General features: G+C 58.3%; 5 protein-coding genes and 2 non-coding genes across 7 annotated transcripts; 4 read left to right on the forward strand and 3 right to left on the reverse strand.

The window, feature by feature from the left end:
- Window positions 1-511: 511 nt before the first annotated feature.
- LOC134050730 (small nucleolar RNA ACA64) lies at window positions 512-636 on the reverse strand. The gene has a single exon (XR_009933728.1). It is a non-coding gene; the product is annotated as a small nucleolar RNA ACA64 (small nucleolar RNA).
- A 462-nt stretch (window positions 637-1,098) lies between these two features.
- Window positions 1,099-3,735, forward strand: RPS2 (ribosomal protein S2). The gene is made up of 8 exons (XM_062503486.1): window positions 1,099-1,126; window positions 1,227-1,385; window positions 1,501-1,590; window positions 1,954-2,061; window positions 2,604-2,777; window positions 2,856-3,015; window positions 3,391-3,482; window positions 3,614-3,735. Exons 2-8 carry the CDS (start codon window positions 1,230-1,232, stop codon window positions 3,692-3,694), a joined length of 861 nt encoding a protein of 286 aa, XP_062359470.1. The 5' UTR covers window positions 1,099-1,126; window positions 1,227-1,229; the 3' UTR covers window positions 3,695-3,735.
- Window positions 3,172-3,309, forward strand: LOC134050729 (small nucleolar RNA SNORA64/SNORA10 family). The gene has a single exon (XR_009933727.1). It is a non-coding gene; the product is annotated as a small nucleolar RNA SNORA64/SNORA10 family (small nucleolar RNA).
- A 327-nt stretch (window positions 3,736-4,062) lies between the features above and the next one.
- NDUFB10 (NADH:ubiquinone oxidoreductase subunit B10) lies at window positions 4,063-5,793 on the reverse strand. The gene is made up of 4 exons (XM_062503646.1): window positions 5,614-5,793; window positions 4,806-4,944; window positions 4,390-4,529; window positions 4,063-4,258 (listed from the first exon to the last, which is right to left on the reverse strand). The coding sequence occupies exons 1-4, from the start codon at window positions 5,759-5,761 to the stop codon at window positions 4,155-4,157; spliced, it is 531 nt and encodes a 176-aa protein (XP_062359630.1). The 5' UTR covers window positions 5,762-5,793; the 3' UTR covers window positions 4,063-4,154.
- A 2,405-nt stretch (window positions 5,794-8,198) lies between these two features.
- Window positions 8,199-14,287, forward strand: RPL3L (ribosomal protein L3 like). The gene is made up of 9 exons (XM_062503673.1): window positions 8,199-8,388; window positions 8,783-8,951; window positions 9,909-10,044; window positions 10,772-10,958; window positions 11,673-11,833; window positions 12,066-12,167; window positions 12,255-12,350; window positions 12,936-13,055; window positions 14,231-14,287. The coding sequence occupies exons 1-9, from the start codon at window positions 8,349-8,351 to the stop codon at window positions 14,285-14,287; spliced, it is 1,068 nt and encodes a 355-aa protein (XP_062359657.1). The 5' UTR covers window positions 8,199-8,348.
- A 949-nt stretch (window positions 14,288-15,236) lies between these two features.
- Window positions 15,237-20,078, reverse strand: LOC134050559 (testis-expressed protein 2-like). Its single transcript, XM_062503701.1, has 11 exons — window positions 19,200-20,078; window positions 18,915-19,115; window positions 18,532-18,832; window positions 17,897-18,111; window positions 17,586-17,744; window positions 17,391-17,490; window positions 17,106-17,238; window positions 16,868-17,005; window positions 16,433-16,645; window positions 16,035-16,155; window positions 15,237-15,362 (listed from the first exon to the last, which is right to left on the reverse strand). The coding sequence occupies exons 1-11, from the start codon at window positions 20,076-20,078 to the stop codon at window positions 15,237-15,239; spliced, it is 2,586 nt and encodes an 861-aa protein (XP_062359685.1).
- A 5,051-nt stretch (window positions 20,079-25,129) lies between these two features.
- MSRB1 (methionine sulfoxide reductase B1) lies at window positions 25,130-26,557 on the forward strand. The gene is made up of 4 exons (XM_062503732.1): window positions 25,130-25,184; window positions 25,635-25,777; window positions 25,904-26,018; window positions 26,526-26,557. The coding sequence occupies exons 1-4, from the start codon at window positions 25,130-25,132 to the stop codon at window positions 26,555-26,557; spliced, it is 345 nt and encodes a 114-aa protein (XP_062359716.1).
- Window positions 26,558-27,028: the final 471 nt, after the last annotated feature.

Raw genomic sequence — 27,028 nt, forward strand, 5'->3', positions numbered from 1 at the left:
AGGAAATGCTTCCGGCCCCTCCAGTGATGTCAACGAGGAGCGCCATCAGCGCCACGCGGGATAAAAATTCCCCGTTCGTCCGTGAAAGCGGCCTTGGGCAGCTCCTACGCTGCCCCTTCTCCGCGATCCAGAGCGGTCTCCAGTAAAACCGCCCCTCCACGCCCGAAAGCAGCGACTTTCTGTGTCCCACCACAGCGTATAGCAGGACTTTCGGCAATTAGAAAGACGAGAGACGGTTTATCTTTTAAACATTTCATCTTTTATTGCACACCAAAATACAGATCGAATTGTGTACGAATTCAGCTGTGACTCCCGTGTCGCCGTCCATCACGGCATCCCCGTGCCCTTCACAGCTCCTCCAGGAAAGGGATCGCCGTGGAAGTGTCAGCCCAGCCCAGCCTATGGCGGGGCCGCGGCTCTCAGCGGCCAGGAACGGCACCTGGTACAGGAGAACAAAGCTCTGAGAAACGGCCCCGAGAACTCCTCACTCCTGGTCCCCGCCTGGCACGGGGCTTATGGGAACATGGGTTTCATTGCCCACAGACAGCCGTGGGCAATAAGCTTAATGTTCCCGATGCTATGGGCGCCATTATCTCATCCGGGGCCACAGCAGACCCCGAATGATTTTCAGACTGCGCCGGGCGCTACCGCGGCCCCCGGAGCGCCTTCCCGGGACGCTCCCTGAACCCCACGCGGCCGGACTTCGGCTCGGGCAGCGCCATAATCACTTCCCAGCAGAGCTTTAGAAAGGTTAAAAGCTCACGGAAGGAGGGAGATGCAGCAGTGCCCTCCCACTCCTATACCCACAACTCCTCACCTACCGCCACCCCGATGCGCTCTGAGGGCTCCGGCCCCGCGCGCCCTTTTATTCCGGGAGCCGAGCCTGCCCCGCACTCTGTATAATTTAATCATAAATCGCTCGTTTCAGCCTGCAGTGTATTTCTCATTCATATTGCGGGGCTGGCACTGCCGCCCCATACTCTGTATAATTTACTATCATTTGCTCGTTCCAGCGAGCAGTGTATTCCCCATTCAGCTCGTAGGGCGGGCGCTGCTCTCGCGAGATGCCCGCGCACTATAAATACCGGGCGGGCCGGCGGAGCGGCCTTCTACGCTGGGAGATCACGTAAGTGTGGCGGGAGCCATGGCGGTGGCACCGGGCGGCCCGGCCCATCCAGCGCCATCCGCGCCTGGTGCGGCCCGCCTGATGTCCCGATTTGTTCCAGCAAATGGCGGACGACGCCGGTGCTGCGGGAGGAGCGGGAGCGGCCCGCGGGGGCTTCCGCGGTGGATTCGGGACCGGGCTGCGGGGCCGCGGGCGCGGCCGTGGGAGAGGCCGCGGGAGAGGCCGCGGAGCCCGCGGAGGTAAAGCCGAGGATAAGGAGGTGAGTGCGGATCCGGGGACGGGGATGCTGCCAGCCCCGAGGATGCAGCAGCAGGGCCGGATCCCGGCGGGTGCTGGCACCCGGTGACTCTTGCCCCCATGCATTTCTCTACCAGTGGATTCCTGTCACCAAACTCGGTCGCCTGGTCAAGGATATGAAGATCAAGTCTCTGGAGGAGATTTATCTTTTCTCGCTCCCCATTAAGGTGGGTTTCTGTGGACATGGAAGCGATGGGTCGGGGAGATGCTCCAAGGGGTGGAGGCAGGCAGGGAGAGCTCGGAATGTTCCCCTGGAGAAGGAGAGGCTCTGGGGAGACCTCAGCCGCTTCCAGAGACTCCAGGAGAGCTGGAGAGGGACTTGGTGTAGGATCAGATGGGATATTGGGAAGGAATTGTTCCCTGGGAATGTCCAAAGCTAGGTTGGACAGGTCTCCAAGCACCCTGGGGTAGCAGAAGATGTCCCTGCCATGGCAGGAGGGCATTGGATTAGCTGGCTTTTGAAGTCCCTGTCAACCCAAACCATTCCAGGATTCCATGATTTCTGTGTGCTCAGTGCCTGACTCTTGCAGGAGTCGGAGATCATTGATTTCTTCCTGGGCTCCTCGCTGAAGGATGAGGTGCTGAAGATTATGCCTGTGCAGAAACAGACCCGTGCTGGGCAGCGTACCAGGTTCAAGGTAATCCCGTTTTTCTAGATTCTCCTGTTCACAACTTCTTCCTGCATTTTAAATCATTGCAATCAGTCCAAATCCCTTTTCTGCCACATCCAGTAAATAAATATTTTGCTGTGGGGACCGTTAGTAGTTTGTTAACTCTATTAACTTTAAAATGTCAGTGATGCATGCAGATGTTCCTTCAAGTAGCACTGGCCCAAAAGTTGGACTGCAAGACTTTTAAACTTCCTTTTAACAAACTTTTCTGACACTGCAAAATTCAGTTGCTCTTGCACAGCAGCGTTGGCTTTTCAAGGAGAAGTTTTGGGTATAAAGAGGGAATGCTGTTGGGAAATAGCGAGGAGTTCTGGACCAGCCTGAGGCTGCAGCAGGGAAACGAATCCCAGTGCTTTGACCTTGGCTGATTCTGACTGAAGGATGAACTCTGAGAGGAAAAACGTTTTTCAAGAGCTGTGTGTAAGGCTTGGGGGTGAGCTGTGAGTTCCTGCTGAGCATACCACGGAGTATCCCCGGAGGGACAGTGAAAACTCCTCATATCCCTGCAGGCGTTTGTCGCCATCGGGGACTACAACGGCCACGTGGGGCTGGGGGTGAAGTGCTCCAAGGAAGTGGCCACGGCCATCCGTGGGGCCATCATCCTGGCCAAGCTGTCCATCGTGCCCGTGCGACGCGGCTACTGGGGCAACAAGATCGGGAAGCCACACACGGTACCCTGCAAGGTGCGTGTCCCCCGCTGGCCTGGCCCTGGGCTGTTCAGGGCTGTGCTCTGGGGACCGTGACCCGTTGTGTCCCTGCAGGTCACCGGGCGCTGCGGCTCCGTGCTGGTGCGCCTGATCCCGGCTCCCCGCGGCACCGGGATCGTGTCCGCCCCTGTCCCCAAGAAGCTGCTGATGATGGCCGGCATCGATGACTGCTACACGTCAGCGCGGGGCTGCACGGCCACCCTCGGCAACTTCGGTGAGCGCTGCGGCTGGCACGGCCGCTTTTGTCACTGATGGGGCACAGCACCTCTGTTTGTAATGGTGAAGCAGAAGGCAGGACTTGTGCCGGCAGTACAGGTTCTGTCAAAAGGCAATCCCAGAAATGTGGGGTTTGCAGCTGTCCACGCTCCTCAGTCTCCCAATCTGCGCGATTGCACTTGTGTCCTGTAGTGTAATTGTCGTAACTGGAGAGAGAGAGAAACCTGAGTTTTGTGGGTTCATCAGAGAGGCCTTCCCGTGGTCTCCCTGGTCCTTGCAAAATTCCACATTTTTGTAACTGGGGGGGCATTTTGGGGGGATATAATCAGCGAGCTGGTTCTGCAGCAGTTAACAGAGTGACATCTCTCTGCAGCAAAAGCCACCTTCGATGCCATCTCCAAAACCTACAGCTACCTGACTCCTGACCTCTGGAAAGAGACCGTCTTCACCAAGTCTCCTTACCAGGTAGGAACATTTTGGCAACTTCCAGCTCAAATCTTAACCTTCTTGCCCCTAAAATAAGGATTTCTGTACCCAAACACTTGGAAGCCATGAGGTGGGTTTGAGGGAATAACCCACTGCTGTTTTTTTTGCAGGAGTTCACTGATCATTTGGCCAAGACCCACACGAGAGTGTCGGTGCAGAGGACCCAGGCAGCTGCTGTGGCCACCACCTAAGCGAGCTTTGTTTGAGAATAAAGTGATCAGAGAACCAGGAATCTGTGTTTGGTGTGATGGGGGGTTGGTGCTCAGGGCAGGGCGGTTAAACCATGGAATGGGTTGGGTTGGAAAGGACCTGGAAGCTCATCCAGTTCCAGCCTCCTGCCATGGGACACCTTCCACTTGACAACACTGCTCCGAGCTCTGTCCGGCCTGGACACTTAAGGGGCACACAATCTTTACTCGGGACAAGAGCAGCAGAGAGTTCTGGTGGCTCACGGAGGAGAGAAGAGATCCAGAGGGCAAACCTAAATACTGACAGCCCCAAGTGCCTGGAGCTGAGGGTTTGCAGAGCTCTTCAAAGAATGAATACAGATCCCAACTGTACAGGTGTCTGTTTATTGTGGAAGTCAACACCACCAGAGGTCAAGAAAGCAACATGCACTTGGATACCAGCACCATGGAGGGAGGAACCGTTTTAGCTCTGCTCCTTTTCCTGTGCTGCTTTCCTCTCCTCCATCATCCTGTGCTTCTGCTTCATCAGGCATGTCCGCGCATTGCCATGGTAACCCAGGTCACCATCTGAAAAAGAAAGGAAATGCCTGAGCAGTGTCTCCCCCAAGTCTGCGTTCCCTGACAGTGAGGGATGTGGTGTCAGACCCCCCTTTCCCTGGTTTTAACACCTTTTCCCTGTGTGCTGCTGCCACACTCACATCTGTCCTGGTAGGCCTTGGTGACCTGTGCCAGCAGCTCCATCTCCTTGGCACAGTTCTGGAACTGGTTGGGCCCTTCCCTCTGCTTGCACGCAGCCAGCCTTTCCCGGACTATCTCCACGATTTCCTGATCAACCATCCTGCAGGAAAGAGGGCGAGCAATGCAACAGCAGCCACGAGATGACAGAAAAGCTGAACCAAGGGGTGAGGACACCCTGTGCAATGTCAGTTCTGGGACTTTCAGGGTCCCAGTCCCTAATGCCACCATGCCCAGATGTACTGCAGTGACAGCAGGACACTGATGTGTAATGAGGTGGGCTGGAGGTGCTGCCTCAGCATCCCCCAAAATACTGCAGGTCTCAGAGCTGTGTGCTCTGCTGTGACCTCGCCTGGGGACAGTCCAGGGGTGGGTGTACCTGTCCCTCCTCCACTGAGCCTCGGCCTCATAGTAGCACAGGTAGTCACCCTCCAGGCACTCGCTCAGGTCAGGCACACGGCGGAACTTCTGGTGGTAGTAGTAGAACTTAGTCTTGTTTTGCCACTTCTCGATCCACCCTGCAGGGACAGCCTGGTCACACACCAGCATCAAGGGGGAGCACAGCCCCAGGGCTGGCACTGCCCAGTGCCACCTCCCCAGGCAGCAGCAGTGGCTCCGTTCCTGTGTCCAGCTCGTGCCCAGCTGTGTGTCTGTCCCTCTCTGCTCTGTCCTATGTCCTGTCTATGCTGTCCCTGTATCTCCTGCACCTATCCCAGTGCCCGAGCTGTGTCCCTTGTCCTGATGTCCCTCTATCTGTCCCAGTGTCCATGCTGTCTCATGTCCCTGTCCCATTATCAACACAGTGTTCTTGTCTGTGTCCCATGTTTCCATGTCTGTGTAGTGTCCCATGTTCCTCTGTCCATGCTGTATGTCCCCCGTCCATGCTGTGTGTCCATGTCGTGTCTCATGTCCCCGTATCTGTCCTGTCTATGTCTCTGCGGTGTTCTTGACAATGTCCCATATCCCTGTGTCCCAGTGTCCCATCCCTCTGCCCGTGCTGTCACTGCCAGGACCCGCGTCCCTGTGTCCTTGCATGTGTCCTTTGCATGTCCAGGTGCCCGTGTCCTCACGCCTTTGCCCCATGCCCCGGTGAGCCCACCCCGGTGTCCCCGTCCCCGCGTCGCAGCTCAACTCCCACGGGGAGTGGGACGGGGGGACGTGGGAGAACGGTGTCGTCCCGCCGGTACCTCGGATTAAGGTGATGGGAGTGTCGAGGACATAGTTGAAGGCGGCCTGGAAGTAGTTGACGGGGTTGGGCACCGACGTAGTCCCCTCGGAGACAGGGGTGCGGGTCGGAGGCACCTTATACGCCTCCCAGTCGTGATCCTCCGGCATCGCGGCGGCGGCGGGGAAAGATGGCGGCGACCCCTGAGGGGGCGGGAGTGCGGAAATATGGCGGCGACCCCTGAGGGGGCCGGGCGCTGAACATGGCGGCGGCCCCGGGGCACGCCGGGAATTGTAGTCCGCGCTGCCCTCCGCCGTGAGGGCATCCCGGAGCCCCGGGGTGGGTCGGGTTGGAAGAGCTCGCAGTGTGTCCCATGTGTCCCACCTCCCTGCTCAGCAGGGCCATCCCACAGCACATGGCACAGGACTGTGAGCAGGGGGGCTTTGGGATATCCCCGGCGAGCGAGACTTTGGGGGATCTGTGCTCGGTCACTGCGCGGGGACAAAGTTCTGCCTCATGTCCGGGTGGAACTTCTTGGGCTCAGTCTCTGTCCGTTCCTCTGGTGCCATTTCTGGGCCCCGAAGCAGAGGCTGGGCCCTGGGCTGGGATGATTTTTAAAGTCTCTTCCAATCCAAACTGTTCTGTGATTCCGAGATGTATTGTCTCGATCTCTTTTCTGGTCAGAATTGTGATAATTGATAAAAGATTCGTGTTCATCATAAAAGTATTGGGGTTTGCATAAACCAGAATACTAAGGTCTGAAGTGAAGCATGGACATTAGATAGAGGAAAATATATTATTAAAACATTCTGTTTTAAACCCCCCTGTTATGAATATTATGTTTTCTAAATAAGTTGTATCTACTACCAGTTTGCAAAATCTATTGGACTATCGGAAAGTCTGACAGATTTTGCAAAATCAGATTTCCTGCCTTCGTTTGATCATTGCTGCTTATCTACAAAGACCAGAATTCCCAATTTTTGCTGGTTTTTATCTACCAAGACCAGATAGTTATCTGTGAGACTGACTATCGCCCAAAGACTTTACACGTGTTTATTCGACCATCACTGCTTACCTGGCAAAGTTAAAAATTACAACAAGAGACTGTACTATAAGAAGAGGCTGCAAACCAAGTGTGGAGTGGGCGGTGACCCCTCACGTTCCCCGGCGCTGCTTGCTCCATCTATATCAAATAAAGTGATCTAAATTTTGCTAAATATCAAGACTCTTTGTTTCTCATTTATAACAGAATCACAAAGCCTGTGTTGACAGAGAGATTTTCAGTCCGTTCTAGAGGCACCTGGTGCAGGTGTTCACAGCTCTGGGTTTTGTGGTACGCCTTTTGGAAACTGCCCTAATTCAGGAAGCTGCCCTAATTCCTGCCATTCACATCAGACTTGTTCAGGAGGGAGAAGCGTAAACTGAGCCAGCAGCAAGTGACCTTTATCACACCACAACTGTCGTGTCCAACCTGCCAGGAATGAAATGAATATCGCAGCGGGTGAAGCGAGTGGCTAAATTTGTGTCTTCAGACCCATACCCATCTTAAGTATTAATCTGGGGAGGCACTCCCTGACAGCCTCTGTCTGCTGCTGGCCCGGGCTGAAGACATCCCATGGTTGGTACAGCTCTGCTGGAGTCGCTGGTGGGCGAGGGTCAGCGAGCAGGGCTGGGCTGTGCTCCTGCTGGTGCTGCTGGAATGGGGTCAGAATCCTCAGAGCTCCACTCGGGCTGGAAAATGAGCTTGGTGGAAAGCACAGCCGGGTGATGCGACTGATCTGAGCTAGGAAGGAGCTTCAGTGGGTGCAGGACTAACCCTTTGCTGCTTGTGGTTGAGGTTTATGTATTTATCTCTTGTTATCTGGCTTTCAACATCTGTGCATGTTCCTGTTACCCATTCCTTTGGGCATCCTTTTCCCTGTTTTCCTGATCCTTGGCTGTGCTTGTTTTGTGCCAATTTGCCTTGATGAAACAAAGCCCAGGAATTCCAAGCAGGCCTTTTTGGTGCTACAGGATACAAAATAAAACGTCAAGAGCATAGACATAAGAGCAAAGACAGAAGGACAAACCTAGTAAAGAATGTATTTCTCCTTCAAAGTCCTTCAGAAGAAGCTGAAGGAGGGAGATCATGTTAAGTTTTTTTTATTTAAGTGGCACCATTTGTCTGTAAATATAGTAAATTCACACTAACAGGGAGTAGATTTAGAATGGGTACTAGGAAGAAATCCTTGCCCTGTGAGGGTGGGCAGCCCTGGCACAGGATGCCCAGAGAAGCTGTGGCTGCCCCTGGATCCCTGAAAGTGCCCAAGGCCAGGCTGGACGGGGCTTGGAGCAGCCTGGGATGGTGGAAGGTGTTTGGGGTTGCACTGACTGGACTTTAAGGTCCTTCCCACCCGAAACCATTCCAGTATTCCATGCCATTTTTCCATGTACATGACAGAAGCTTGAACAAAATCCTGCCCTGTTACGACTCAGGGAAGATCCCAGAATCTCTGTAGCGCTCCCATCTGAAAGGGGGAGGGATTTTTGCTGTGTTTTTGTTGTGTTTCCCTTTACCCCATTTCCCAGGAAGTTGAAGCCTCCCTTTGTCTCTCCTCTCCGCAGTCCCACCGCAAATTCTCTGCTCCCAGGCACGGCCACCTGGGCTTCCTGCCCCACAAACGGAGCCGCCGGCACCGAGGGAAGGTGAAGGCCTGGCCCAAGGATGACCCCAGCAAACCAGTTCACCTGACAGCTTTCCTGGGCTACAAGGCTGGAATGACCCACACTGTGCGGGAGGTGCACCGGCCTGGGCTCAGTAAGGCTTGGCTGCAGTGGCCACATCCACGAGGGAAAGGAGGGAAAAGGCTCCTTGGGAAAGGCTGTTTATGGAAAGGGGTGGTGGAACTCAGAGTTCTAGGTTAAATCCTGGTAGCTCTAGGCTAAATCCTGAGCTCTAGGTTAAATCCTGAGCTCTAGGCAAAATCCTGGCTATCCAGATCTTGGATGGTCAGAGGCCGCCTCAGCACAGGGAGTTCCTGGAACTCTCCACTCTGGGATGGCGAGTGGTGGTTTGGGAGGTGGGAAGGCTGGGGCTGGCTGAGATTGAACATGTCCTTGCCCCCCAGCACTCTCTGTGACAGCAGGAATCCTCCAGGGAATGACCTGATCCCAGAGGATGCTGGGCACCACTTCCCTTTGCTGTCTTGCAGAGATCTCCAAGAGGGAGGAGGTAGAGGCTGTGACCATCATCGAGACCCCCCCAATGGTGGTGGTGGGGGTCGTGGGCTACATCGAGACACCCAAGGGCTTGAGGAATTTCAAGACTGTTTTTGCTGAGCACATCAGCGACGAGTGCCGGCGGCGCTTCTACAAGAACTGGTAGGTGCTCCCAAAAAGGGTCATTAAACACTGGAACTGCCCAGGGAAATGGAGGAATCACCACCCTGGAGGTGTCCAAGGTACCCCTGGATGTGCCACTCAGTGCTCTTGGCGACAAGGTGGGGATCAGTCACAGGTTGGACTCGATGATCCTGGAGGGCTTTTCCAACCTCGTTTATTCTGGGATTCGCAAAGTGGGGATTTCCTTGGGGGCTCCCTGTGAGACATCTCTGGCAGAAATTCCACAGGCTCTCCAGGATGCCCAAACAGCCCAGCTCCCGTGGAGGGAAGCTGCTGCCTATTTAGTCATGCACAGGGACGCTGCAAACGGGCGGATGATGGGGAGCAGTGTTTGCATATGTAAATTTATTCTAATAGCCTAACCAAGTTAGCTCTCTCCACAATATCGTATGGCAGGTTCCTTTTCCCTCCTGCAGCTCAGGCTCGTGGGCTCCCCAGTTAACTGGAATCCTTGAGCTGGACTCAAACCAGATTTGCCAGGGGGGAAAGCTGATGCGGAATGTGGCCCCTGGCGCTCATAAATATCAGCATCCCTCAGCAGAGAGGGAAGTGAAAACACGAATTTCCTCGCTGTAGGAATTGTGTCTCCTGTAACAGTGCCATGGAGACCCACCCACCGCAAGCTTCTGATCCCTGCTTTTTCCTGCCTCTGATTTTGCCTCTGATTTTGTGTTTTGATGGTGCTGAGTGAGTCAGTGGCAGACAACTGCATTCCTCATGCAGAAAGGTTTGAATTACCCTTGAACAAGCCCTTTTCACGGTTCGTTATCCACTTCCCTCTTCCCATCTCAAGGTCCTGACAGCCAGGTGAGGCTCAGGTATCCACAGGTTCCTTGTGTCTCCGAGGAGGTGGCTGACGAGGTGACCTGTCCCCTCTCTGCACTGTCACAAGCCCTTTTCCAGCTCTGATGGATGTTAAACCACCTCTGTCCCTAGGCACAAGAGCAAGAAGAAGGCGTTCACCAAGTACTGCAAAAAATGGCAGGATGAGGCTGGGAAAAAGCAGCTGGAGAAGGATTTTGCAGCCATGAAGAAGTACTGCAAGGTCATCCGTGTCATTATGCACACACAGGTCAGAGCCTCCCCCCAGCATGGGCAGGGGGGCTCGGGGGCTTCCTCAGCTCTGAAGGGTTTGGAAGTGGGATCAGGGGGTGTTTTAGGGGGTCACAGAGGCTGGGAGAGCAGAGGGTGTGAGATGGGAGGTGCTGGCTGACCTTTCCTGCTGCTTCCTGACCTCCCAGTCCCTTCCCAGAGCTTTCTGCTCCAGGGTTGCCATGGGGGCTGTGGTTTGGGAACACTGGGGAGCCCCCACATCCCATTGGGAGCCCACACACCCCATGGGGGAGAGCAGGAGGAGGGCAGATCCTGGGCAGGTCCTGAGTCCTGTGTCAGCAAGGGACCTTGGACCTCATGATCACCTCAAATTAGCAACTGGTGTCAAATGTTTTGGGCAAAAATAACCCCACAGGCAGGCACAGTTTTGCCAGAAGCTGATTGCTGGATACACAGGAGCCCATTTTAATGCTGATCCCTGGAGTCAAGGGCTGCTTTGGAGTCTGGGGGAGAGCTCAGTTGGCTCTCAAGGCCAGACTGGGTGTCTGGGCTCAAGGACGAGGAGTTGGCTCCATGAAGCCCCAGATACAAAGAGCTGCTGACCCGGGGCTGCTATGAAACGGGGTGACTGTGGCAGAGAAGTGAAGCAGTGGCTCTGCTCACCCCTGTGCCCCTCACAAATTGTGAGTGACCCTGCCCTTGCTGACAAGGGGCCACGTGTCACCCTAAAGCACTGTGTGCTGCAGATGAGGCTGCTCCCACTGAGGCAGAAGAAGGCCCACATCATGGAGATCCAGCTGAATGGGGGCACAGTGGCTGAGAAGGTCGACTGGGTCCGGGAGAGGCTGGAGAGGCAGATCTCTGTGCACAGTGTCTTCAGCCAGAACGAGATGATCGATGTCATCGGCGTGACCAAGGGGCACGGCATGAAAGGTGCAGGGGTTTGGGGCTGTCGTCTCACATGGCTCTGCCCATCAGGTGCTTTTGGGCTAGGAGAGTGTTAACCACACTGAGAACCCCTAACTTTTTGTAGAGGGAGTAAAGAAGAGCCTCAGGATCTTAAGCATGACATCCAGTTCTATTGTGGCAGGGCTCGGTTTTCTTAATCTCAGGGATTCCAGCAAGGGAAAAATTCAACAGGGGCACCTCTGATGTAGATACAAAGGACCTGACAAGGTGAAAAGATTTTCTTTGAGATTAAGGCCAGTGAAAGCTGTGTTGTCTGTTGTGCCCAGAGGCCTCCCAGGAGGCTCAGGGGAGACACACAGTACATAAAGGAACCAGGTCTAATGGGAGGTGTCCCTGCCCCTGGCGGGGGGCTGTAACTGGATGGTCTTTATGGTCCCTTCCAATCCAAACCATCCTGTGATGGTGGGAATGTCTCACAAATCCCACATGTGCAGGGCCGTGTCTGTCCCTGGTTGTGTGCATGGAACATCTCCCAGTCTGACCAGAGCCCTGGGAAGTGAGAACCGCTCCTGATCTCCTCTGAGAACAGCAGGAGAGCAGTGGGAATTTCCCACAGGAGAACAATGGGAATTTCCTTCAGGGGAGCAATGGGAATGTCCCTCAGGAGAGCAGTGGGACTGTGCTCCCCCAGCCCCAGCCCCATCCTGCTGACCCTGCCCACTGTTCCCACTCTCCCAGGGGTGACCAGCCGCTGGCACACCAAGAAGCTGCCCAGGAAGACACACAAGGGCCTGCGGAAGGTGGCCTGCATCGGGGCCTGGCACCCGGCCCGAGTGGGCTACTCCATCGCCCGGGCTGGCCAGAAGGGCTACCACCACCGCACCGAGATCAACAAGAAGGTATGGCCCAGGGGAGCTCCCTCAGGCCTCCCATGGTGTCACCATCCTCCTTCCCACGCTGCCCTGAGCTCCCTGCATCCCCCTGGCCATCTCCATGTCTTTCCTGGTGCTTTTCCTGGGGCTTTTCACCTCGGTGAAAACCACGCGATTCTGTGGGGGTTCCTGTCACCCTGTGAAGCTCCTCAGCAAAGGGGCAGGAGGGTCTCCATCTCCACTGCCTGTCTGCTCCCAGATTTACCGCATTGGCCATGGGATCCATGTGGAGGATGGCAAAGTGGTGAGGAACAACGCCTCGACGAACTACGATATCACCGAGAAAACCATCACGCCTCTGGTGAGGGCTGAGGGGTGGCAGGGCTGTGACCCTCCTGACCCTCCCAGCCAGCTCTCCTGCCCACCAACCCCTCTGCTCTCCCCACAGGGTGGTTTCCCTCACTACGGGGAGGTCAACAATGACTTCCTCATGCTGAAGGGCTGCGTGGTGGGCACCAGGAAACGCGTGCTCACCCTCCGCAAGGTGAGAGCACCAGGTTGGGATGGGTTCCAGCTCCCCAGGAACACATTTCCCACGTGGAGAACCCTCCAAATGCTGAGCAGGGCCACCGGTGCTGTGTCACACACAAGTGTAGTGCTGAGGCCACTGGCAGGTGGATGCAGCTGGAGACCTTTAGAGCTCTAAGGGCTGTGGTTCATTTCAGAAATGAAACTCTGGATTGTCATAGAAAGGTGATTGGGCATTGGAATGGGCTGCCCAGGGATGTGGTGGTGGAGTCACTGCTATTTAAGGACAGACTGGATGTGGCACTCAGTGCCATGGTGTGGGTGACAAGGTGGTGTCAGGTCATAGGTTGGACTTGGTGATCTCAGAGGTCTTTTGCAGCCTAGCTGGTTCTATGACTCTGTGATTCTGTGATTCTGTGAAATGCTGAGCAAAGAGCAGCCCTGCAAGCTCTCCACCACCTGAGCACCAGGGTGTTGCTCTGAGGACACAGATTTTTGAGGAGATATTTGTTTAGAGGATATTCCAGCCCTGCTGCCATGAGACCAGCTGTCCTAACTTTTCTGTGATGGTTCACCTGATGTTGTGACTGTTCTTTCCCAGTCCCTCCTGGTGCACACGAGCCGCCGGGCCCATGAAGCCATCGAGCTCAAATTCATTGACACCACTTCCAAATTTGGCCATGGCCGCTTCCAGACAGCTCAGGAAAAGAGAGCTTTCATGGTGAGTTCCTCAGGGTGCCTCCAGCTCATCGTGGGGCCACAGCAAATGACTGACTCCAACCAAGCATGTTCCAGGTGTCCATGGGCAGGAAGGTGGAACTGGATGAGTTGTATGTCCCTTCTGACCCAAACCATTCCAGGATTCTGTGATTCCATGATTCTGTGATCTGTTTCTTGATACAACAACAGCCAAATGAATGTTTGAGTCTCTCTTACCTAAAGGCAGACATGAATTCAGTTCACACAGCAGAAATTATGCTAAGGAAGAACAGGATGGTTGTATGAGTGATCCAAGACAACCAACAAATAAAAGACCATATGGGCAACCAGTTCCCATTCACCACGGGAAGTTTTAAACAAGCAGTTAACTTGGCAGGCACTGTCTTGGCCATATGGTCCCTTTCACTTGGAATTGTGCACTGCTTTGATTTGTTTGGAATGATTTGCAGCTTTAATGTTCTCAGAGGAAAAGGTTTGGGTCAAATTCAGATACAAATTTGGGGTGCTTTTGTCAGAAGCTTTCAAGAAGGCCAAGCAATGTACTTTCCTTAAATATGGGGCAAGAAAAAAAAATGAAATAATCCAAATGCAGCAGTTTCCTGAATAGTTTTGCAGCCTTCACCAGGCTGGTGTGAGTCTGAATCTGAAGTGGAGGAAGCACTGAGTAAACCAGGGGAGGGAGAAGAAGAAGGGAAAGAAACAACTGCCTGTGTCCCAAGCAGATGTAAACTGGGTCTGGATCTGGCCTGTCAGTCACAAATGCCATGTGAAGCTGGCTAAGCCTCCTTAGTGCAGGCAGGGGGATTGGTTAGGCACTGCCTTTGCAGAGCTCCTTAGAGGTTAAGCTGATTTCCTTCAGCTCAGTGTCAGGAGCCTGTTGTGTCACTGCCAGCCCTGAGCCGCTGTGACAAGGTGCTCGGTGACAGGAGGAGGTTTGACCCTGGTGCAGATCTTTTCTTTGCTGTTTTGCCCCATGGATTCTGTGGTAAAGCATCACATTTGTCTGGAAGCTGAGGGACATAAGTAACTCCTGCCACCTTCTCCCATAGGATTGATTTGCTGTGAGATAATCCCATTTTTCAGCTGCTGACCAGAGCTGCCTTTCTGTTTGACACAGCCATTCAGGCCAGGTCTGTGTGTCCCTAAATCCAAACTCTCCTCTCTGCTCTCTTCCAGGGCCCCCAGAAGAAACATTTGGTGAAGGAGAAGCCAGGTGTGCAGGAAGAGCTCTAAGGATGGAGATCCAAGGCTGCCTGACTGGGCACTTGCAATAAAGGGGCTCCAAGCCATGCCTGCTCCCTCTGTCCTTCTGCAGGGGTGTCTTGCCTGTTTTCATGCTTCTCAGCAGGTGGGGATGGGAAAAGTGACATTTGGGACTGGCCCACATGGACAGGGACTAGCTGGGACAGCCAAATGCCTGCTCTGTCCTCTGGATCCTCCCTTTCCTTTGCCCAGGGAATTTTTCCCACTCACCCAAATCACCATGAAGCCTCCCCTTCCTCTCATGCAGCAGAGCACCAGCACCTCTGCCCCAGTTTCCACTGGGAATACAGAGCCTCCCCATGACCTGCCTCTGCCCAGGCTCCCTGACTGTGACCTCAGTGCCTCTCCCACACACTTCCAGCACTGCTTTTGCCAAGCCAAAGGTACAACCTGGGGGCTTCTCCCTGCTCAAAGCCCCCTGATCCTGGCTGGAATCCTCAGCAGAGGTGGGAATATGTGTACAACACCAGGGCTGCTAGGCAGGGCTGGCCAGTGATGGATTTATTCACCTTTCCCACCCATGCTTTCCTTGCAGCCCAGCTGCCTACAGGGAGGGGGGGATGCCCTGGAGCTGGGAATTTTGGATCAGTGATGATCCCAACTCCTTTGGTGCCATGATGCTGGTGTCCTGCACCTTCTTTGGGAACCGACAGTGGGAAGCCCAGCCCTCCACTGTCCAGAGCTGCCTGCTCGACCAGGAGTCCTGGCAACTTGGCCATGGAATTCCTGGGTCTCCAGCAGCCTGGTTGTGCCCTGAATGTGTGCTTGCAGGATTTGAGGAGGCTCATCTGCAGAAGCAGAGGATGAGGATGAATCCAGGCACAGCCCTGGGTGCAGTCAGTGGCCAGGCCCCGGCTGTCCCCGTGTCCCAGTGAGGTCCCTGAGCTCTGGGCAGTGTCCCTGCCCCTGGGGTTGTGCTTCAGAGCCTCCTGTTCCCCTTGGCTGGCAGGTCCTGGGGCAGTCCCATGGTAGGTGGCCAAGGATCCAGGCCAGAGCACATGATGGGAATGATGAGATCATCCATGTTCGGCATCACCAAAATTTTCTGCAAAGAGGAATCCAGAATAACAAATCAGTGGGTTTGAACACCACGGGGACACTGCCTGGAGGTGGCTTGGCAGGAGCCACGCCCAGGTCAGAGCCAGGATTGTGAACTGGAGGTCCTGGGCTCCCACCCTGGCATCACCAGCCCCAGGAGGGTCCCAGCTCTGGATATCAGGGTGGGGACAAGCAGGGACAGTTTTTCTTTGCCCTGGCCACCTCTATGGCTGCAGAGGTGGTCACAGCAGAGGGCAGGGACCAGTATTTTGAAGCCATCCAAATGGGTGGCTTTTGGGGGCCCTAAATATCTGTGGGGACATTTCTGCTCTGTGAGCAGAGGTGAGAGGCTGAACACAAACCCTTGGGAAGGCAGATCTCCCAAACCAGAACAGACAGGGGGATTCAGCCCTTCTGGAGGGTTCCTGCCTGGGACTGCCTCACACCCCAAACCCTCCCTGCTTGGGGCAGGCCTGCAAATGATGGGAGGAAATCACTTTTCCTCAGCCCATGAGCTCATTATTTGGGTTCTGCGTCTTCACTGTTTCAAGCTGGCCAGACCAGGCCAGGTGTTGGCTTTTTGCAGAAACAACTGGCCCGAACTGAGGTTGCCTCTGACCGATGGCAGCAATGCCCAAGTTTCTGCAGGGTTTGCTGAGCCCCTGAACAACACAGGCACCTGAAATTCGTGCTTCAGCTTCTTCTCTATCCACTCAGTGACATGCAGGAATGTCACCTCCCGCTCACCCAGCTTGGGGTGCACCTTCAGCTCCAGCTGTGGGGGCACTCGGAAGCTGTACCTGTGAAGGGAAGGGAAAGAGCCAGAAAGCATCACCTGACAAAGATGTGGCACAGCCCAGCCCAGGGTTTTAGGGAGGTGACAACTCAGGATCCCCAGATGTGTGTTGGCCTGGGTGCAGACTCAGAGAAATGAGCCTGAGGTCTGTGAGCACCTCTGGGGAACAGCCTTGGGTTGTTGGTACCCAAGATGAGCCCAAAACCCTGGAGCTGGCTCCTTGCAGGCAGCAAGGGCAGCTGGAAGCAGGAGGTGCCTGTGGGGGGAAGCAGAGCTGGTACCAGACACGGTCGGTCGGTGGTGGGGGGATGTTCACAGCCAGGGTTCCTGCCAGCTCCTGCACCTCCACCGTCAGCAGCAGCGGCGTGTTGGAAACCTCCTCCATCTTCTTCTTGATGAACTCGTTCTCCTTGGCCTTCTGGAAGTACTTGGACTTGGCAATCTTGTCCACGAAGCGCAGGATCTTCCGGCTCGTGCTGTTGCTGCTGACGTGGCTAAAGCAAGAGGGGTCCCAGCTCAGCCCTGCTGGGTTTTGGTGTCCCCCCGCCCTCTGCCACAGCACCCTACAGGGACAGAGTCCCCTTTGAAAGCTGCCATGGTGCGCTGTGTGTGCCCTGCCGGGGACACTGTCCCCATTCCCTTGCGCTGATGTGGCACTGGGCGTCCCCAGCCCCTCCCCGTGCCCCCCACGGCACAGACCCCCAGCACCCCCTTACCCCTCGGTGCCGGGCGGGGGGAGCCGCTCCCCCGGGGCTCCCGCGGGCTCTGCAGTGGTGACATCTTCCTCGTCAGAGGAGCCGGCGCTGGACGACTCCGCATCGCTGTCTGCCAGCAGGATCAGCCTTGGCCTGGCCCTGTGAGCCCCACGAGATCACGGGGTGCTCTGGGGACAGTGGCCTCTCCCCACTGGGGCAGGAAGAGCAGGATGAGCCCATCCATGGACAGATTCCTTACCCCTCTCTGCCTGCCTCTGCAGGGCCACTCTCCTCTGCAGAGCTCTCCTTCCCCAGCTTGCTGAGGTTCATCTTTGTTTCCAGTGTCATCTGCAAGGAGCCGCTGTAGGTGACCTCCATGTCCACCCAGAGCCCTGCCAGGGAGAGGGACAGGGAGAGATCAGATCAGCACCATGGGGGACAGAGCTGCTTGTGCACTGCCAAACCCTCCCAGCTTTGGGGACCGGGCAGGCAGCTCTGTCCTGGAGCCAGCACTGGGGTCCCTGTCCCTCTGTGGGGCTCTTACCTCGCTCATTGATGGTGGGGTTGGAGGCACTGAGTACTGAGGGGATGGATGTGCCCATGTCCAGCTCCGTCAGCGTCAGCTCGTTCATGAAATATGGGAGCTGACAGAGGGAAACCCCCACGGGGGACAGTCACCACTTGCCATGGGGATTTGGGAACAGGGCTCCTCGAGTGACCTGATGCTCCTGCCTCTCACCTTGATCTTGCTCAGTTTCTTCTGGATCTTGTTGGACACCTGTTCTGCCCAGTAGTGCTCCCTGAGGAAGTCCCAGAAGATGCGCCCCACCAGCGCGTTCATCCAGGCCATGCTGGCCGTGTCCTCGCCAACCTGGGGGGGGACAGCAGCCACCAGCCCCTGCAGCGAGGTGGCCCCATGAGCAGTGGGACCTGCTGTCCTGTGCTCCCCTGCCCCACGGCTTGGCTGCTCAAACAAACCACAGGCTGGGGTCCATCAGCCTCTGCTTGGAGCTCAAGTCCCGCTCCCAGTGCTGGGTTTGTCCCACTCACCTTGGTGGGTGTGGGGCTGCCCAGAGTTCCGTGAGAGGGGCTCCGCTCCGGGCTGGGTGCCCCCTGTGCTGGCACAAATCGGGCCATGTAGGTGCTGTAATCCAGGTAAATCTCCTCAGTGCTTCCTGACACATCCCTGGCTGGATCCGTGGATGGGATGTCCTCGGCGCTGCCTCCGCTGCTGCTGCCGCTGCTTTGTGGAGCTGATCCCATGCCTGGGGATGTGAAATCACAGAATCATTTAGCTTGGAAAACCCTGCTAATGTCATCAATCCAACTGCTCCCCAGCACCTCCCAGGCCAGCACTAACAGGTGTCCCCAAGTGCCACATCCACATGGTTTTAACTCTCTCCAGGAGTTAACTCCCTCCTCCACCCCTGCCCTGGGCAGCCCTTTTGGTGTAAGACTTGTTCCTAATATCCAGTCTGTTCGGTCAGGATGGCATCAGGGTTGACACGATGCCCGTCCACGATGACAGTGACATTGTTCCCACCCTGTGCTGATGAGCTGATCCCTCTTGGCTACACTTTGTGCCCCTCCATGTCCCTCCATGCTCACTGCTGCCCATCAAGGAATTATGTTCCTGGATCAGTCCTGGCCCAGATCAAAACCTGGCCGTAGTAGCTGCCCCTCACCTGCCCTGGTGTCACCGTGGCTGCTGGGTGTCCCACGGGAGGCTTGCAAGAGGTGCTGGTACCATTCCTCTTTCTCCCGCCCCGTCCTCCCAAACAGGTACAGGCACCTGTCCCTGCAGTCCCCTGACATGTCCTGCCCGGCCACCGCCACCTTCCTGGTCCCCTCATCCCCCTGCAGCTCTGTGTCCTGCTCCTCGCTGCTCCTGCCCTCTCCCTCTGCCGCCTCGGGGAGGAGCACACAGATGGGATATTTCTTGTTCCACGTCCTCTTTCGGGCCAGGCTGGGGGGACACAGGAAGACCTGCAGCACCGAGAGCGGGGTGAGACCGGCTCAGGTGTGGGGGGGGTCCCCGCGGAAGGGTCTTAGGGACCTCCAGGCTCACCTTGGCATCGGTCAGGTCGTAGCAGCGGTGGCTGACAAACACGGTGTCCAGGATCTCCTCCTCGAAGGTGGCTCGGCGCGGGATGTTGCTCTTGGGGTAGGACAGCTTGAGGGTGGCCCCGTCCAGCACGGCGAGCACCGAGTGCGTGAGCGACGGGTGGAAAAGCTCGGGGTCGTACACGTGCAGCTGGTTCATCCAGCCCTGGACAAGGGGGAAGAGGAATCCGGCTGCTTCCCTCTCACCACAGCCACCTCCAACCCTCATCCCGGAGCACCCCTCTCCTACCTGCAGGTGGGGCGGTTCCCGCGGCTCCGCCGGGAGCAGCTTGGGGCGCAGACCGCCCCACGGTCCCCGAGTGACCGGCGGAGCCTTGGGCACGAGGAGGAGGATGGCGAGGAAGCCCAGGAGCATCCCGCAGAGCAGCCCCACGCAGAGCCCGGCGGCGTAGGGCGGCAGCGGCAGCACCAGGTAGCCGTAGGCGAGCAGGGCGATGGAGGCGAGCGCCCTGCCCGGCACGGAGCCCCCGGACCGTGGCGGCGGCGGCTCCTCGGGCGATGGCAGAGGGGGTTTCGTGTCTCTCTGTGCCACCTCCACCACCTGGATCACGTCCCCGTAGGAGCAGATCTCGTAGCGGCAGTTCAGGGTGGGCTCCCAGGGTGTCCAGTCCCGCACCCGGCGTCCCCCAGCCCCTCGGCTGCCCCCGGGGCTGCTCCCCGGCTCCTTGGTCCGGCCCGTGGGGCTGCTGTCCTCGGCCATGAGGCGACTGAGGCGGCTCAGGGGCTCCTGCACGGCCTCCGACAGCCTCCTCTTGGTGCCCTCCAGCCTGGCGTCGCGCAGCCGGAGCAGCGCGGTTCGGCTCTCCGACGGGGACGCGCTGGGCGACGACGGAGCCGTGCGCGACTTGGCCGGGCTCAGCCGGGGCTGGGGGACCCGCGGGAGGTCGGCCAGGAGCATCCCCCCTGTCTGGGGTGACGGGGGACGCTTCGCGTCCCCATCCACCGTGGGAAGGAGCCCGCAGCCATCCCGGCCGCCACCGTCCTCCCTGGTGCCGCCGGCGTGTGGCGTCGAGCCCTCGATGTCCCCACGCCGAGGTGAGCCCGGGGACGGTGCCAGGGCTGGAGAGGCGTCTGCTGCCACCGCAGCCTGGTCTGCCATGGCTCGCATCGCAGGCGGCACTGCCGAGGGACGGGGAAGCAGCCGTCAGAGCTGGGAGAGCTCCGCGTCACCTCAGGGCGCGCAACATCCCTGCTCTGCTCCTGCCTCCCCCATCGGCATCGCCCGGGGGCATCTCCCGGCACCCTCACTCCGGGATGGGCGCCTTCCAGCCTGTTTCGGGATGGCTCGTGGGGTGAGCTCCGTGGCTGCGCTTGTCTAACGAGGATAAACCTCAGCCAGGCAATTAGCGATGAGAGCCCGGAGATGCCAGCCGGGGCTGCAGCCAGACCAGGGGGGTTTTCCACACCAGGATATTCCACTGGTCCCAGTGAGAGCAGAGGTGCCAGGCCAATGGGCAGCACTCCCTGGCTCCTCTAAAAGTTCCTGGTTTGGACTTCAAGCACTGCATGGATCCGAACGGAGCCAGCCCAAACTGCGGCCCCTGAGCAGCGTGGGGATGCTCCGTAAGCACGGTCAGCAATCTCTGGCTTTACTGGCGGTCGAGGGGACAAAAGTTATTCTAGCACAAAGTTTCCGTTGTCCCTGACCTCAAGGGAGAGCTGTCCTGTCCCCAGCAGCCACCGCCACCCCTCGGTGCTGCACTCCTGCCAAAGCCATGGGCTGACCTGCTCGGAGCTGTGCCCCCTCCGGGATTTTGGGAGGGAGAAGGGATCTGCAGGACGGGCTCTGCAGGGCCACCGCGGTGCTGAGTCAGCTCCCAGCATGTCCATGGAGTGCTCAGCCCCTCCCTGCCCCCTTCCCCTCGCAGCAGCCCTGCAGCAGCAGCAGAAATGCATCCCAGGGACCCCAGGGCTGCCTCATGCTTGCACTGCACCGCCCTGGATCTTCAGAGCTCCTCAGTGCCAGGAATTAATTACAGCCTGTGCCGCAGCTGCCTCCAGCCCCCTTTATATAATCTCAGCTCTTGCTTTGCTTCTCCTTTACAGGAGCCACTTGTTAACCCCGAATCATCCACGGGGGATTGTCCCGGTGGTCCCAGCTCCTGGCAGAGCCTGGCTGGTGCTGTCCAGCCCGTGGGCAGGGCTGTGGCACTGCTGGCACCTGGCAAGGCACAGAAACAGCCGAACGAGGAGTGGGCAGAGGGAAATGAGCAGTGGAGCTGGGCCTGAGAGGGGACCTGCTCCAGGGGAAGGTCTTTAAGGTCCCTCCCAACCCAAAGCATTCCATGATTCTGTGATTCCCTGACACCACAGGGCCCTGTCCAGCTCCCACCGCAGCACTGCAGCCCGGACTGCCCCTCACCGTGCAGGGTTCTCAGTGGTCCCACATCACAGCCACTCCCAGTATCCCCAGTACTGCCCATCACCCCTGGCTGCTCCTACCAGAATGTCCCTGGGCTGGTCCTTGGAGGGTCCTGCCCGGTCCCTGCTCCGTGTCCCTGCCAGGTCAGAGGGACAGAGTCTTCCCAGTGCTGGGTTGGCTGCTCCTTGTGCTCCACTCCACCGTGCCTGGCTCTCTGTTCTCACCGCTCCCGTACTCGTGGGTTTTAAAAGCTTAAAAAAAAAAAAAAGAAAAAAAAGAAGTCTGTTTCCTGAGAGACGGTGGAAGACAGAGATAATAATAGCCTGGGTTTGTATGGGAGGTCTCCTCTGGCAGGGACGGCGAGTGCAGCGGGGGCTACGCTGCTGCTGCTGCTGCCACCTCTGGGAGTGTGGGGGCAGCAGGACAGACCCCGCTGGGTGCCCTGGCTGGACCACCAGCACCCCGAGAGGGAGGGGCAGCGCCGGGGGAGGCTTTGCTGCTGCCTCAGGATCCAGAGAGCCAACACCGAGTGTGGAGGTGCCCCAAAACTGAACCCCCTCCCAGCCTGCAGCTCGTCCCCAGCCTGTGGCCCTGCAGTATCCTTTTGGGGATCTTTGTGCTCTTTCCAGGATAAATTGGACATGAAGGTCCTTGCAAGGGTTTTGGGGGATGATGGTGGATTTCAAGGTGCCAGCAAAGACATCTCAGGGGTGATCCCAACTCTTCCAGGACATCCCTGGGAAGGACTGGGGCTGAGTGGGATGGATGTCTGCTGAGGAGCAGTGCTTGGGACACCCAGCCCAGGACAGGGACACAGGACCCCTAACGACAGTGCCCCCCTTGCTGTGTGTGGACACGCCAAAACCATGACCATCAGTGAACCTCTCCACTGGATTCCAGCTCCAAAATTCCGCTCCTTGCTCCCAACTTTGGTTCAAATTCGGGTCTTGACATGACCTGACAGAGACAAGCTGTGACCCAGCTCGGGCTGATGTCCTGGAGTGTCTCCCCCTGAAACATTCCCGTCACATATGGCATGGCACAACCTGGCACGGTGGGGGCTCCCGGGCAAGCACTGCCCTCCTTGTGTTTGCTTTGGTTGTAGAATCAGGGAGTTAATTGAAATATCAACTTCATTAACTTCCCTCAGTCCTCTGGGGTTAATTAGGGTGGCAGTGGTGCTGCAGGCGGGGACATGGCACCACAGCAGTGCTTTCCTCACCCAGCCAAAGGAGCTGGAAATCCCTCTCCAATTATCTGAACAAAACGCCGTGACAGAGCCCGGCTGTGACGCTGTCCCTTGAGCTCTCTGCATTATCCCAAGATAACTGAGGGATTTCTGCAAGCTCAGAATGTGACTTTGGCCAATGAGCTGGGCAGTGTGGGATCCCAGCTCCATCCTTTGCTCCCAGTTCCACCCAGTTCCATCGCTGCTTCTCAGGGGTTTTGCTGGTGGATCCTGGCCTGGGTTTTGTGCTGCTGGGGGAGCAAGGAGCCAGGTAGGCTTTGGGATGCCTCCAGCAGGATGCTGAGAGCCAGCCAGCTCCAGGACCCACTCCAAAAGCCTCTACAGCACTCCGTGCATCCCAGGGCTGGAGCCTAGCCCTGCCTCTCCACTCCCATGGAGTGTCTCAGCCATTCCCAATCTCTGCTCGTCTTCCTGAGCTGCACAGCCCCTGCAGATCCCAGGAGCTCTGAGCCATGGGGAAGGAAGGATCCAGCCACTTCCAACATCCATCCCATGCACACCGGCACAGCCTCACCGTAGGAATTGCAGGGAGCAGCAGTAATCAGATGGATGATGCTGCCGAGACCTTCTGTCTGCTGCAGCTCCTTCCAGCGCCTGGAAATCCACACCTCGATGGTGTGCGGGGCCCTGGAGTCTATTTAGAGCTTTCCTTGACATCCCACTCCTCTGATCTCGGTGGATCTTACGAGAGGCGCTTTCAAAGCAGCGCATCGCCGTCTCTCTCCTTCCCTCTCCCCCGTGCGGTGACCCGGTTCGGAGCCCCTTCCTCCCCCTGCCCGGGCTCCTGCCACAAGCCATCAATCCCCAGAGCTGCACCGGGAGCTCAGCTCGCCGGGGATGAAGCCTGACCTAATTCAAAGCGGCAGCATCCAGAGGGCAGCGGCACCGCCGGCACCGGGGGGAGCTCCGGGCCGCCGGACACGTCCCCTCGGCAATTTGGGAGTGGGGATCCATCCGAGCATCGCTGCGGCTGCAGGGCCACAGCAGCAGAGCCAGACCACAGTTTTTGTCCAAAGTGCCCCAAATTTTTTTTTCCTCTTGCTCCAAGGAAGGGCATTTCCACCGGAGCCTAAGCCCGGCTCTCATCCGAGAGGTTTTGGATGAAGTACACAAAGAGGGATTTGTGGTGCTGATTCTTGGGAGGAGAAGGAAGCTGCAGCAGATCAGCCGCTTTGGAACCTGCCCAGGTTCACCTTCAGAGCTCTCACCTTGTCACATGCCGGCTGTCACCTCCTCCTCTCCGGGACCCCCTGCACCCACGATGGGCCCTGGCCGGACCCCGAATCCTCCGGGTGACCCCGGTTCTGAGCTCCTGGGGCAGGGTGGTCCCTGCTGTGCCCGGGCCCGCACACATCCTCAGAGCCCTGGGAGTGCCTGAGGGATCCCCAGTCCCACCTGCCACCAACCCCGCTGGGGTAACCGGGGCTGCCCGGTCCCGCCGCCCGGCCCGGGCCCCGCAGCGCCGGTACCTGCGGCAGCCGGGGGGACCCGGCGAGCCGGGAAGGGTCTCTCGGTCCCGGTGATGGAGAAGGAGGAGCAATACCGGGGAATCGCAGTGATCCCAGTGCCGGGGGAGGATAACGTGGGGGTCAGTCCCGGTGCCGGCTGCGAGCGGACCTTGTGCCGGGGAAGACGAGCCGGTGGAGGCCGGTCGGTCCTGCTGCCGGGGTCCAAGGACTGATGCCGGTGCCGGGATAGCAGGGCCGGAGCGGTGCCGGTTCCGCTGCTGGTGAAGAGCCGGTACCGGAGGCTCCGTCGCGGTCCCGCTGCCGGTTGCACATGCCCAGAGCAGGGCTGGCGCCCGCCCCGCTCGCACCAGCGGTGCCGGAGCATCCGCAGCCCCGAGTCGGCTCCGCGCTCCGCCCCGCGTCCCTCCCCGCATCCCCCCCCCGCATCCCTCCCCGCATCTCCCCCCGCATCTCCCCCCGCATCCCTCCCCGCATCTCCCCCCGCATCCCTCCCCGCATCCCTCCCCGCATCCCTCCCCGCATCCCTCCCCGCATCTCCCCCCGCATCCCTCCCCGCATCTCCCCCCGCATCTCCCCCCGCATCCCTCCCCGCATCTCCCCCCGCATCCCTCCCCGCATCTCCCCCCGCATCTCCCCCCGCATCCCTCCCCGCATCCCCTCCCGCATCCCTCCCCGCATCCCTCCCCGCATCCCTCCCCGCATCCCTCCCCGCATCCCTCCCCGCATCCCTTCCCGAGTCCTTCCCCGGGGCTGCCCCTTGCTCCGGGAGAGCCGCGCGGGGGCTGCGGGCCGGGCCGAGGGTCCCTGGGGGATGAAGGGGGGTTCGGAGCGGGACCCCTTCCCCCGGTACCGGGACCCCTTCCCCCGGTACCGGGACCCCCACCCCCGGTACCGCCGGGGCCGCAGCGCCCTCTACGGGCGGCGGGACGGGGGCGGCGGGGCGGGACCGGAGGAGTGACCAAGGGAGGGACACGGGGGTGGCCCCGAGAGGGGAGGGACACTGGGGGGTGGCCCGATGTATGGGCGTGTCGGGGGGCGCGGCAGGGCCGGCGGAACGGGCCGGGGCAGCGGGCGCAGCCATGTCTTTCTGCTCCTTCCTGGGGGGAGAGGTGTTCAAGGACCACTTCCAGCCGGGTGAGGGGCTCCCCGAGGGCTCCGGGGGTGCAGCCGGGGGGGATCCCCGGCGGGATGGGCAGGGGGTGTCCCCCGGCAAGGCGGAACCCCCCGGGTGAGCGGCTGGGGGGGATTTAGGGGAGGTGTCCTTCTGCGGAGCATCCTCCAGCCGTGGGTCCGGGTGGGGGTCTCCGCTTTGCGCTCCTTGTTGGGGTCCTCCCAACAGCGTGGGGGAATCCTCCCCGATGGGGAGGGGGGGTTCCTATAGGGACTCGGGGGGTCGGTCCCTATAGGAGCTGTTTTTGGGTGATCCTATCCTTTGGGAACCTTTATGGGGAGTGGGGGTGCTGCCCCTCCGCCCCCCTGCCTGGCCCTGGGGGTGCCGTGGGGTCCGGCAGCCGCAGCTGGGCAGAGTCCCGCGGGGGTGTCCCGTGTCCCCTGCCCTGACCCCTCCCGTGCCACCCTCCCCAGGTATTTACGTGTGTGCCAAGTGTGGCCATGAGCTGTTCTCCAGCCGGGCCAAGTACGAGCACTCGTCCCCGTGGCCAGCGTTCACCGAGACCCTGCGCGGGGACAGCGTGGCCAAACGCGAGGAGCGCCCGGGGGCTTTAAAGGTGAGGATCCCCGGAGCCTTGGGGTGGAAAAAACAACACCCCCGGTGGTGGAACAACCTCTGGGTTCGTTTTCCACGAGCTCGTGGAAAGCCACGTTGATGCCAACCTCTCCCCCTGCTTCTCCAGGTGACGTGTGGCAAGTGTGGCAACGGGCTGGGCCACGAGTTCCTCAACGATGGACCCAAGAGGGGCCAGTCCCGCTTCTGAATATTCAGCAGCTCGCTGAAATTCGTCCCGAAAGGTAGCGGCTGTGTCTTGGCAGCTGTCCCAGCCCAGGGAGTGGTTCTGGGGGCACGCTGTGTGCGCTGCACTGCTTTCAGCGGGGTGGCTCTGGCCGTGCTGATAACACCAGGGAGCTGCTCGTGGAATAAATCAGGCTCAGTCTGCTCGCCTCGAGGCTCCCCGAACTCCCTCTGGAGCTCCTGGGTGTGACTACGGCTCAAACCTTGGGTTTGAGGGGTTTTGGGGGGTTTCTCTGGGGGTGCAAAGCGAGGGCAGGGAGCCTCTGTGGTGGCACTGAGGGGCTGGATGGGCTTTGCTGGTCACTCCCTGGGGAAGTTGTGGAAGAAAAGATTTAGAGGAAAAGCCTCAAGAGGCCAAAATCCAGCCAGCACCACAGCCAAGAGCTGCTGGCCTGCTTATCAGGCTGTGATGGTGATGATGTTGTGTAGCAAAACCCCCAGACAAAAAGGGCAGGTGGTTCTGGAGGAAGAAACACGAGCCCTGAGTGTTCCTTCCCTGTTTTTAGGTAAAGCTGACAACGACCTGAAGGAGAAGTAAGCGAGCTGCTGTGCCTGGCACTGCCCTGGGCTGATCCTGCCTTCACTCCTGCCTTCACACAGCAGGAGGAGCCCCGGGGAAGCTCCCGCTTCGAGTTTTCCCCTGATTTCCTGGTTACGGTTTCCCCTTGATTTCCCTGCCAAGCTTTCATTCCCTGATTTCCCCGTTCCAGTTCCCCCTGATTTCTCTGTCACGGTTTCCCTGGTCCAGTTCCTCCTTGGGGCTCTTCCAGCTCCATCCAAGGAGCTCCTGTGCCTGTGCTGAGCTCTGGGGAGATTTGCTGCTGTCTTCATCTGAGGCAGGACAGTGTCCAGACCACAGGCAGGCACTGATGCAATCCAGGCTCCCCTGGCACTTCCAGGGAGTAACTCAGGATTAGCTGAGGTCAGGGGCTGGATAAATCCCTGGAGCTATTCTGGGCTGGGATCATGGTATGAACTGCCCTATATAAACCCTTTCAGGGTGCTGGGG

The sequence above is a fragment of the Cinclus cinclus genome, chromosome 16, assembly GCF_963662255.1.
Source record: "Cinclus cinclus chromosome 16, bCinCin1.1, whole genome shotgun sequence".
Lineage (NCBI taxonomy): Eukaryota > Metazoa > Chordata > Aves > Passeriformes > Cinclidae > Cinclus > Cinclus cinclus.